The sequence below is a fragment of the Balearica regulorum genome, chromosome 1, assembly GCF_011004875.1.
Source record: "Balearica regulorum gibbericeps isolate bBalReg1 chromosome 1, bBalReg1.pri, whole genome shotgun sequence".
Taxonomy (NCBI): Eukaryota; Metazoa; Chordata; class Aves; order Gruiformes; family Gruidae; genus Balearica; species Balearica regulorum.
This window is the reverse complement of record NC_046184.1, coordinates 143575039-143587474: the sequence shown is the minus strand read 5'-3', so window position 1 is coordinate 143587474 and position 12436 is coordinate 143575039. Positions and strand designations below refer to the sequence as shown.

The window sequence follows — 12436 nt, the reverse complement described above, 5'->3', positions numbered from 1 at the left end:
CTCATCTGGATAAACATCCCTCCCACTGGTGGGTTTGCTGATGTAATTTCGCTCTGTAGAAAGTTGAGGATGTTTGTGGGGAGATGGCAGCCTTGCCGGTGGGGCTAGTACTCCGGGGAACACTGCCGGCTGCACCCCCCCATGCTGCCTCCCAGGGGGCTACCCCACAGAGGGGGGCCAGAGAGTACGGTAGGGAATTAGGAGCCTTTTCAAGCTGATCCTTACAAGGTGGAAAGCCAGTAACCCCTTCTTCCCCAACGAGGGGAAGGAAGAGAGGGCAGGAGAAGGAGGAGAGGGCAAGCTGCTGCTTGTACTACCTTGCAGACCTTCCCCTGCTCCGTGTTACTCTCACCACCGATCCCTTAAAGCCTCATTTGGCGAGGGGCTTAAAAGCACATCGCTCTGCTGTCATATAACTTCGTCGCACCACTCACTCGCTTCTACCTAGAGCTACTGTTCCCGGGCTTCCCACCTCCCCGAGTCTCACCCACAATAATCCCTATCATAAGCACCTCTGCATAACCCCGCTCTGTATAACACGGGGGGAAGCCCTGCCTGCTGCCGGCGGTAGAATGTCTCCATTGTGGCCCCATGCAGGCGCTGTATATAATCTTTCTCTGCCAATATATGTCTTCGTGAGCTGCCCCCCTCCCCCTCCCGAAAATAAAACGACTATTCTTTTCTGTTTTAAGTAGATTTCATGCAATAAAAAAACATTTTATTGCTTCCAGTAATTGGTATTTAATTTGCAGGCCTTTACAACTTGCAAAGAACAGACTGCTTTAGCTGGAGAGCTGGTATGTGTGCGCACTTTGTGGATTTTATTCCACTGGCACTTGCTTAGTTGACTGGTGTAAAACGATACAATTATGGTTTTGCAATCAGAAAGGCTGTAGATAAAGACCTGGAGAGACATTATAAGGTCCTGGGTCCAATTTGAAGCAGCAGGCAAGACAATATAATTTTAGGGGGCACTGCCAGCCTCAGACATCAAAACTTGACTCTTGTTAAGTGTTTTCCATTTTACTGTCAAAATATCAAAGGCTGTTATTTAAACCCGGAGTCTCTTAAAGTTGATTTTCTTTCTCTCTCCTTCTCCCTCACCTCTTTTTTCCCCTTTAACTATCCCGATAAACGCGAGGCGAGGTAACCTGTGAAATGTTAGCCTCCTCCTTCCCCACCTCGCCGTGCAGGGGCATTGAAGCCCGCCGCAGCCCTTAATCCCCTTTTGGGGTGAAATCTCGCTCCGGCCGGCTCTATCCCTTCCGATGGCGGCCGGGCGGGGGCGGCGGGGCCGGGGGGGCGGGGGGGGGGGAACCTCTGCCCGTCGAGGACCGCGGCTGCGGGGGACGGCAGCCCGGACCGGGACCAGCTCAGCGGGGACCGGGCGGGGGGGACACACGTCTCGACCCTTCCCGGGGGGGAGACGCCACTGCGGCACTCACCGATTTCCCCCCGGGGGGTCGGGGCAGAGCTCAGCAGCAGGGACCGGCCGGCACATCCCGTCCACCCGCAGCCTGCATGAGTGGGGACCGGGGACGAGAGGGGAGTCCGCCCTGAGCCTCTCCTGGGCACAGCTGCAAATCTGCAGCTAACACGCCGCTGCCCCGCTCCCCCGACGGGCCGGGCCGGGCCGGGCCGGGCCGGGCCGGCGGCGGACGCAGCCCCGGGCAGGGCAGCATCCCGCCTCGTCCGACACGGGGGCAGCGGGGGGCCGGCGGAGCCCCCCGGCCAGGCCGAGGGGCGGGAGGGTGGCATCCCGCCGCTGCCGCTGAGCCCCGCCAGATCGCGAAGTGGGGGATCGCAGGGCTTGTGCGTGTGTGTCCGTGTCTGTGCACGCGTGTGCACGGATCCGTCCGTGTGCGTGTGCGTGTGTGAGTGTCCACGCGTGTGCGTGCGTGTGCGTACTCCCCAGGTCTGTGGGGACTCAGGGACTTACCACCGGGCGAGGCGAGAAACCACCTCGGAACGACCTTTTAAAAAACACGCGTGCCGTTTCCAACTAGCTCTAACCGTGCGGTCACGGCGGGACTCACGCCGCTCCGGCGGTCAGTGGGGTGCCCGCAGGCTCCCCCCGGAACAGCTCCGCGACCCTGCGGGGGCTCCGGCACCCACCGACAGGCACCGCGTCTCTCCCTCTGCCCACGGCTGTGGGCAGCGAAATGGGCAGGCTGTACCTTATGCTTAAATAAAAATATAGGTAAATCCACGGGCTTCTGCTTGTAATAAATTCGCAAATGAATTATTCCTTCCCTTGAGTATCGAACTATTATCTGATTTAAGTTTACTCTAATGTTTCAACAATTTCATTCTGGTAAGGGGGGGGTGGGGGAGAAAGACATAGTTGTGCCCTTGACAGAATAAATAAATAAATAAATAAATAAACCCCTAAATAGTCTTCTGTAGGAAAGAAGTTAATATACTCAATTATTTTCTGGAAAAGATCATAACATCTGGAAATTGATATCAAATGGTGTACAATCCCTGAGAGACGATAAACTTCCACTGTATAATATTTCCACTAGAAATCTTAATAATCCCATAAATCTTCCCTGTGAATTGGGAAAATGTAACAGTTCATTGAAATACTCATTGGGAAATAATTGAAAAAATGTAATAGTTCACTGAAATATTCGTGGGGTTTTTTCTTTCTTTGGTGCTGTTGCTAACTCTGTGCATGTGTGTAAATATTCCTACTTCGTTTTAAAGACATACACAGAATATTCCCTTGAGCGCTGCATACCATAAAAGAAAAATATGCCCTTTTGACTTATTAATCATTATTACAGAGTTCAAAATTGCAGCGTCTCTCGCACATTACTGAAGGAGGCAAACAATTCTGTGTGTATTTTGTGTTGCTAAAATCAGTACAAACTTTACAGCTCGGAAGTTTTTTCCCTCTTTTTCTGCGGTTTTTTTTTCTGATAGACTCTTCCAATTGTACTCCAGTTATCCAGGGCGACGGAAATCTAGGGGGCTACTCGCTCATTACGCTCGCCCACTAAATTGTAATTAATTATACACAAAAGCAATTGCTTATTGTAATTCACCAAGTGAATGTTTAATTTTACAGAAGTAAAAGTAGATGAGGATTTGAACGCGTCTAGGCTCCTTGTAATGAATATATGAGTAATTAATGTTGCTGGCAAGATGCAGCTTTTTTGAAAAATAATTGTGATAGAGAAGAGACGGGGTGCGTGTGTGTGAGCGCGTGTGTTTGTATGTGCCTGCGTGTAGGAGAGAGGAGAGCATTTGTGTGTGTTTGTATTGAATTAATGTATCCCTTTGGTTACGTTGCTAGAAGTCGGAATAAAGACAATTAAGCCCTTAGCATTTCTGTCACACTCCATTAATTACTGTAGCCGCTCCTGTCCCGACCGCTTCGTAACATATTCATCAGGTACGATACCCGTCCAGCAGCCTCAGCCGGGGAAGTAGGCTATTGTTGGTTTAAACTATAGCCTTTCCAATGTTCTTTATTTTACTTTTCATCCAAGATTGTTTTCCTCTCCTTTAAAAATGTTTTTCTAAAAATAAAACTCAACATAAATGTTTTAAGATTAGATTTGCGGGGAAACAGTTTAATTTTCACCATATGTTGCCACAGCGACTTGTAGATCTAAAAAAAAAAAAAAAAAAAAAAATCTTTCCACTGAAGCTACCAAAAAAAAAAATCTAGTATAAAAATGTATTCTTCCCAATGCGTTTCCCTCCTGTGGGCCATTTTACGGCCCCCAAATAAATCTTCAAGGTTGCAAGGAGGGGGGGGAAAAAGTGCCCTGATGACGGAAAAGCAAGTCTTGCCATGATAATGTCCTTTATTAATATTATAGATGTGTAGTATGCTGGATGGATCAATCATATCCATTCACAATCAGGATTAAGAGAGCCTATTTTAATGAAAATCTATTAGTCTCTCATTTGAGACACGGATGTTGCTTAAATCAATAAACAGCATAAAACAGAATACGACGCAGGTTTCTAAATTAAAAAAAAAAAAAATCCCATCTATGAAATGTGTTAAGACGTCTGTAAAATCCTGAAACCCTCGATCGATACTTATAAATATTTAATGTTTTTTTTTAACACAAATTGAAAACCATTAACACTGCATCCATTCTTATTATTAAAACAAATTGTCCTTGGAATTATGTGCTGTGGAAATGGAGCCAGATTGAAAGGGCATCCTCTGAAATATGTTTACTCGCTTTCATGTAAACCAATAAAAATCTGCAGGAGTCTGTAGCGTGAGTAGAAAGGTTTGATGTACAATGTCCATGATTAGAGTCTCTGAATTAATCACGAGAGGGAGAGAGGGAGGGAGGGATGCAGATGGAGAGAGAGGACTCAGTTATCTACTCAACAAAATCTTGCTCTTCGGGTCAGCGCTTATTAAAGCGTGAATTAAAACGATGATTTTTCTATTTGCTTCTTTGCCCCATTTCGACCAAAATAAGCTGAAGCGGGGGGGAGGGGGAAGGAAATCGGTTTCGCCCTACGTCATACCATGAGTCAATGTAGAAATGTAAATTCCTCTTATAAATATGAAATCCAATACTTTGCCTTGGAAATGCTTAAAGTTAATGCAACGCTGAAACTCATTCATAATTATTCCTCTCGCTTAACTCGGGGGGGGGGGGGGGGACCCCAAAAAAAAAAACCCCAAAACCCCAAAAAACCCAACCCAATGGTCAAGAGGTCGCTTTGAAAGCGGAATAAAAATCAGCACACGTATTGATACCAAGCTAAATAAACGCTCTTCTGCGGTACCTGGTCCGGGGCTGTTCCCTGGCAGGGCGAGATTCCCTGCTCCCAAACGTCCCCTCGCACTCCTGCCCCGCTCGCTCCCGCCCCGCTCCGCCGGGTTTTGAGCACCCGGGGCCGGACACCGACGCCCGGGTACAGCCGAGGTGTGCGGGGCTGCCCGGACCCCCTCCCCACCACCGCCCCCCCAATCCCCGCCACCGGCAGCCCCTACGCGCTCCTCCGGGGCCCCGGGGCCTCGGGGGTTGCGGGGAGCGGCAGCCGGGGAGGAGGCGGCCCGGGGGTGGGCTCGGCTCTGCGGAGGGGACTCAAGCCCCGTAGGGCCGGCGGTGGGGCAGATGAGGAGAGGGGAAAGAAAGGGGAGTGGAATGAGCGAGACCCCCCCACTCGTGTCAAGTTAGGACGCCCAGCAGGGCGGAGGGCTCTTATCCGGTGCCCCGGACCGGCGAGGAGGAGGGAGGAGGAGGATTTGGGGCGCAGAGTGTCCCGCAGGTGACCCAGGAGGCCGTGCAGCCGGGGAGCCCTCGACTTGCCGCTGATGCCCGGTCCTGCAAGGAACTGGGAGGCGTGGGGGTCAGGGAGAGCGGGGTGGCTTGTGCCGCAGCAAAGGGGTACTCGGGGTGCCGAGCTGAGCCGGGGGCTGGGAGCAGCTCTGAGGGGCGCTGGTGACTTCTTAGTTTTGCGACACGGTCCCAGGAGCTCCGTGCCTGCAAGGGAACGGGGTTTGGACGGCAGCTCTTTCCCTCCCTCTCTCCTTGCCTCCCTCCATCCATCCATCCATCCCTCCTCCCCAGCCCGTTATCAGGAGCAGCAATAAGAGTAATTCCCCTCCGAATCCGCTGCCAAAGTTTGTAGCGGGGTCAAAAGTGACCCCTACCTTTGCCCACACCCGCACCACCTTGCCCTAGGTGCCCGCACGGCCGTGGGCTGCGGGGGGGAGGGAGGGAGCTGGCGACGCTCCCCGCCGCCCCCCGCTCCCCGCCGCCCCGCTGGGACGGGACGGGCCCGTTATCCCCCGCAAAGCTCCGCGCTGCGCGGAGCCCTCCGTGAGGCCGTGCGCGCCCGCGGGGCTGCCCGCGCCTCTGCGCCCTCCGCCGCCTGCCCCCGCGGGGGTCCGCGGCGTGGGGCGGCGGCCGGATCCCCGGGGAGGGTTGTGACTTGCACCGCGCTTTTTTTTTTTTTTTTTTTTAAATTATTTCCCTCTTTTTTTTTTTTCCCTTTCCGGTGCTTTGTTTCGCTTTTCGCTTTCGCAGCGAGTCTGAGGCAAGTTCCCCCCTTCTGCAGGGCTCCCCCCCCCCCCCCGGCGGCCTCCCCTCTGCCGTCGGGGGTGGCGAGTGGTGGTGGGCCGCGGATTGCCGCGTGATTTGCGCGCCCGGTGGCTGCTCCGGGCCGTGCTGCGCCCCGCGGGCTGCGGGAGCCGGGGGGGGGGGGAGACAACCGGCTTTCCCACCGGGCGCCCCCGCGCTGCCGGGAAGCGGAGAGGGACGGCGGGATGGGGATGGTGCGGTGGGGAGGCAATAGGGCTTTTCCCCGCTCTGTTTTAGGGGGCTTGGATTTGCCCCTGTACGCGGGGGCAGGAGCCCCGGCGGTGGCAGCAGGGGCCCAGGGGGTCTGCGGGAGAAGCGTGGCTCCGCGCCCGCGTGGGCTGCAGGCGTGGGGCTTGGCGGGGGGAGCCGCGGGGGGAGGAGAGCGGGACGGGGGCGAGGGGGAGGAAAGGGGGGGATCCGGGGGAGGGGGTGCAAACTCCGGCAGCTCGGGGAAGCTGAAGCGCACCGTGCCACAGCGGGGCCGGGGAAGCGGAGTTAGTAAATATTTGTCCTTATATGCTGTTTGCTGCGAGGGAGGCAGAGGGAGGCTGGGCACGGCGGGGGGGTCGGTGCCGGGCGAGCCGAGGGCTGAGGAAAGTTTCCTCGGCGGCGGCTCAGCCCCGGCGCAGCCCCGTGGAGCGTTTCCCCCCCCCCGCGGGAGCGGGTGCTCGTGTCCCCGCGTGTGCGTGTCCGTGACACCCTCGCACCGCGCCACCGGCGTGTGCGACGATCCACCGCGCGCCCTTACACACGCGGACTACGTGGGAGAGGCGCAAGCAGCGTGTCGTGCCGAGATCTTTTCTTAGCCATACGTTACTTCCACGTCTATCCTTTGCCTTTATTATTTATGTGGTGCCGTGTGATATACATTAGAGCCTTGGATTTGATTGGCGTTTGCGATGACAAGACCTGTTTGTTAAGTTGTAAGGCTTCCTCGGCTCCCTCACTTGTTAAATGAACTCTGGAGGAAGGATGCCACCGAGACACAACAATATAATAAATGTCAGGGATATCCGCAGTGCCGAGATCAAATGATCAATCCTTGTCCCCTAGATAATCATTTTAAATTCGCACAGGGGGAGATTGATTTTTTTTTTTTTTAAAGCTCTTTATTAATTGCTTCCTCGATTATTATTTTTCCCCTCCTCCTGTGGAGGTGTTAACTCTGGTGCTGGGGGCACCTTTGGATTAATTAAACGTAATTTTAGTGTTTTAATGTTCTGCTAATTTTCAGAGCGGTCCCACGCTCCCCCGGAAAAGAAACAATGGCCCCTTGCTCCTGGAAGCAGCCTCCTTTGGTTGCGATTCAGAGCAGAGGGTGGCGTGATGATGGGCTCTGATTATCTCATACTCTAGGCGAGGGAATGAGAAGGACGTAAAAAGCCAAATGACCAGAAGACAAAATTCCTCCAAATACCAAATAACCCTTCGCGTTAAAGACCGAGGAGAGAGAAATAAATAGCTGGCAAGTCGGCTCCGCTTGCGGATCAAATGGTGCGGAGAGGCTCTAGAAATGCCGGCGCTGTTATCTAGAGATGAATTTCAGGCAGCTATTCGAGCGCACAGAATAATAATTATTCCAGGAGTACAACAAAAATAACAGCAGCCTACCAAGAGCAAGGTGGGGAAATTTTTGCCAGTCTTATCTTAAACCCGGTAGGTTATGTTTCGTTTAAAAAAAAAAAAAAAAAAAAAAAAAAAAAAAAAAGACAGGCTATTTAATGCTATATTTGTCGTGTACGAACTCCCGTGTTAACAAATTACCCCTCTGCTGCACGCATCAGGACAGCTCTACACCCAAAGAAACATTTCAGATTTTAATTTCCCCCAACAGTATCTTCAGACGACATAATAACAGTAAACAAGAAAACAGATCTTGCAATATTTACGCGCATCTGGAGAGCCCCCCTACCTATGGATAAACCCCCCCAACCCAAGCAAGCCCCTCCAAATCCTCCGAACACACCGACGCGGCTCGCCGAGACACCTCGCAACTTGTTTAACTGCAACACACGTCCCTCTCCGCGTACTCACCCACCCACCCGCCAGAACGGACAACACTTTTAAAACGGCATTTTTGGTTCGCCGATTATTTTGACCATTTAATTAAGCGAAATTAGCTAAATAGCAAATCAGGTAGAATTCCCAATGATTACAACAAATGCACATCTCCAGCTTTTTACTCATTACCTTTTTTATTGAACACTCATTTTCTTTTCCTCTTGACAGCGATACATTTAATTGCAGGAGCACAGTTATTTGATTAGCTGTGGGTCCGTTTTTACTCACAGTGATGCCACGCACAGGATGTCCTTACAATCAATTAAGTCTTCCTCGACTTTCATTTCTGCAACCCATTTACAGAATGCAGATACCTATTTTCGTGTTTTCCTCTTTCGCCCCCCTCCCTTTTATTCCTCTCTCTCTCCCCCTCTTTTTCGCTTTTGCCTCTTTGCCTCCCTAAATCAAGGTGCAAAGACGCCAAAGAGTGATGAAATGAAAAGAAAGCCAATTGCTGGACTGAGGTGGGGGAGATAGCTGCTAGGAGTCCGCCTGCGACTATGGAGCAGTCAGTAATTGCTGGAGACAGGGAGAGCTGGGGGTTGGGCTGAGGTAGCCATGTATAAATAGTGTGATCTCAAATTGAAAGGCATAAATAACAGCAGGAGTGATCTAACCCTATACAGCCCATCTTCTACGTGCAAAAACAGCGTGCGGAGGACGGCCACATCTCCGACTGAAAACAAGTGGATCTCTGTGGATAAGATCACCGGGCAGCCATGGAAGAACTTACGGCTTTTGTATCCAAATCTTTTGACCAGAAAAGCAAAGAGAGCAGCAGCGGCAGTGGCAGCAGCAACAAGAAGGAGACGATCACGTACAGGGAAGTTTTGGAGAGTGGGTTGGCTCGCTCTAGGGAGCTTGGAAACTCTGACTCTAACCTGCAGGACATGACCGAGAGCAGCAACCATTGCCCGGTGCATCTTTTCAAAGACCACGTAGAGAGCGACAAGGACAAACTGAAGGAGTTCAGCACGGGCAGGACGGCGGAAGGTAAGAGCGGGACTGGGCGCCCTCCGCCCCGCGCCCCTCGCCGGCAGCCCCGGCCCCCTCCCCGGCAGCTCCCGCCGCCCCGCAGCTGGGGCGAACCGGCCCCGGCGGCCCCGGCCCCGGCCCCGGCCCCGGCCCCGGCCCCGGCGGGGTTGGCGGGCTCGACTCCCGCATCCTGCCTCCCTCCTCCGGCCGCCTCCCTCCCGCAGCGGCGGGAGCGTACGCTTAGAAACACATATGCCTGCATGCATAACGTGAGCGTAGCCTCGAAAAATAAGTCGCAACTTCGGTCCTCCCTCCGCTCCCGCCAGCCCCCGTTCACATCCAAAATCGATCCGGTGCTTTAGGCGTTCATTCGCCCGGGGGAAGGGGGCAGCGCAGGACGTCAGACATTTTTGTCTATCTATGTATTTTTGTACGAGGAAACCTCGTCCGGGGAGTTTTAATGCCTGAGAAGACCTGTTCTTCCTGCTTCCGGGCCGTCAGGATGCTGCTGCTTCTTCTGGGAGAAACCTGGATGTGGAGAGGGCTCTCCCTGGACATTTTGTCTTGTGTCGGTCAGCCTGTCCTAGTCAAAGGCTGCAGCCGGCGAGGAGGAGGAGGAGGAGAGGAGCCTGGCTGTGGGGGAGCTCCCCGGGCCCGGGTGAGACGGAGCATCCCTGCGGAGAGAGACACCGGCTGGCCCTGCCGCCTGGTCCCTCGGTCCCCTGCGTGCCCTTCTCACCTGGGCCAGGGCAGCACCGCCTCCCCCCGGGGTGCGGGGGGCGCCGGCCGAGGGGGAAAACGCCTTTCCTTCTCTTAGAGGAAAGCAATTCAAATTAAAAAAAAAAATATTTTTTAAACCGAGCAAGCTAAAAATCCCGCACAGGCTCGCAGGGGAAGGAGAGAATAAAAAGGGCGGGGGGATTAGAAAGTTGAGAAAGTGTCTTTAGGCAAGTTAGACAGGTGGACCTGCCTGGGGAGCTACTGGCTAGCTTGGGGTAATAAAAAACGGTTAATAGGTTGGGGAACAACAACCAGTCTTTCAGCTGTTTCCTACCGTTTGATCTTGTTTAATACAACATTGGGCGAAAGGCAGTTTAATTTACAGCCGAAACGTTTATTTAATATCCTCCTCTCTTCCACCCCCTCCCCAAACCGAAGGACCGGGAATAATCACGTAGTCGGGTATTTCTGCACAAGCTAGTACCGCTCAGCACTGCTGATATTCCTTCTCTGGTCGAGAGATTGCAAAGCGAAAGTGTTCAGTTTAGAGGAATCATCCTCGCAGGAGATGGTTTTTTTAAAAAAAAATGAAAACAGGGCACGCTCCAGGGGAAAAAAAAATCTAAAAAAAAATATAATAATGAGAACGAACAAAAAAATATCTCTACTACTCCCCCTTTTCCCTGTGTATCGAAATTCTGGCTTGTATGTTTAGCTAATCTAATCTATGGAGTGGGGCTGGGGGTGGGGATGGAAGGGAGGAGTTGGAAAGAGCTGAGATGCTTGTGACAGTTTAAATTCATGCCAGGTTTCAGTCTAATTTCAACTGATTCCGGCGTGTGATTTCAGTCCCACCGATATGCTAGTTAATATTTTATACCTATCGCGGACATGCTGTAGACTCGGATCCCTGAAAGGAGACAGAGCTTTTGAACGCGCCTAGTTTTCCCTAGGTATTTGCTGGGTTAGCACCCTCGTCTTTTCGTAGGGGTTCCCCTTACAGCAGAAATGAGAACAAAACGCCATTAAAACCAAGCAGCGAACACACGCGCACACCCCCCCTTCGGAGGCCAGACCCTTCCCAAAGTTTTATGCGGCCGGTATCCAGCCGGGAGTCGGAGACGGGGAGCCCGGAGGAGCGAGTACAGCCAGGGACAGTTTTCATTTCGGAAGTGAAAACGAGCACTTCAGCTTGGGTCCCCGCCTTGCTTAAGCACAGATGCAGTTCAGGACGCTTTATTACGTTCAATTAACTTAAGATTTGCAGCTAGTCATTTGCATTTTGGAATGCCCCTAAGTATATGGGATAATATATATGTGCATGCGCACAATATATATATTTAATATGTGTGTATTTGGTGAGGGAAAACGGATTTAATTCGGGATCATCTGCAGATGCGGCTTTCCCCCCCCAGCCCTGCACTGCCCAGAAGGTGAAGCAGGACAAAGGAGGCAGCCGGGGCAAGCTCGTTCCGGACTGCGCCGGTGCCCGCGCTGGATGCGCACCCCAGCAGGGCACCCCGGGCAGGCAGCGGAACCCGGGGAACCGGTTCAGCCTCCAGAGGTGCCCCCTGCTCCAGCATCTCTCCTCTTTTCGTTAGCCGGATTTAAAAGAGGGCCCGTACTTTAGGCCGCCTGACATTAAGGAGAAGGGGGGGGGGGGGGGGGAAGAGAGAAAAAAGGAAAGAAAGATATAAAGCCAAAATAAGAAACCATCCCCCCGACATAAAAAAACGGGCAACTGTTTTTCCCCGCTGCCTCCCTAGCCCTCCTCCCCTCTGCCCGGGACAAGCGTGCATCGCGGCTGCCTCCGGTCGCAAGCTCGCCCGGAGCCCGCTTGGGCTCCATGAGGGCTGGGGCGGGGGGGACTGCTGTTTTGGAGGGGCTTGTGGGCACCCAAGGTCCTTGAGTGCGCTCCCCTGCGCCGGGCCGTGCAGGCCCCCCGCCCCGGGGGTTTCGACCCGCCGGCAGGTATTTCAGGGGAAGGAGGAGTGATGAGAGAGAGGGGGGGACGATCTCGGTCTCGGGCCCAGGGAAAGTTTCTTTAACGAGACAAGTATTTTCACCGTGGCTTCACCATGACAGCGGTGGGGAGCTTCTTGCATAACCCTCTTTATTTTGGGAGAAAACGGCCATGGAGAAAACCCCTTCCCCCGCCTCTTCCCACCGCCTGGAAGTATCGGGGGGGGGGGGGGCGGCGGTTTTCCTACCAGCCCCTTCCCCCAACTGCCCGTGCCAACCGTTGGCACGGCTTCTTCCTCACCCAAGAAAGAAAATAAAATTATATTTTTATATATAGGGTTTTTTTTATAGGGAATCAGGCAAGGCAGCGCGGCTCCCTCCCTCCATCCGGCTGGCGAGGTGCCCCTTGCCCGGCGCGGAGCTGGCAGCGGGGCTCAGCCCGACCCGGTGCCCCCAAGCCCGGCCCAACCCCATTCGCCCCTCTGGCCTGCCGGGGCCGGCCCGGGGACCCCCCTCCCGCCCGCCGGTTGTCCCCTCAGGTTGCGCTGAGTTTGGGGACGAAGAGAGGGGAGGGGGGAGACCCCCGGGTGCTGCGGAGAGAAACTTCGGAGAGGTGCGAGGGGAGGCTCAGTGTCGTTTTCCCCTTC

At 53.5% G+C, this 12436-nt stretch overlaps 1 protein-coding gene across 2 annotated transcripts in view; it reads left to right on the top strand.

Annotated features, from left to right (window-relative positions):
* The first annotated feature begins 5235 nt into the window (after positions 1 to 5235).
* The window catches only part of SHOX (SHOX homeobox), a 14609-nt gene continuing 7408 nt past the window's right edge, over positions 5236 to 12436 (top strand). The window contains exons 1-2 of one of the 2 annotated variants that reach the window (XM_075736974.1): positions 5236 to 5256; positions 8759 to 9125. In XM_075736974.1, coding sequence (XP_075593089.1) covers positions 8852 to 9125 — 274 coding nt within the window. In that variant the 5' untranslated portion in view covers positions 5236 to 5256; positions 8759 to 8851. Of the gene's footprint in view, positions 5257 to 8616; positions 9126 to 12436 lie in introns of those variants that run through there. The other variant, XM_075736967.1, reaches the window with a different exon arrangement.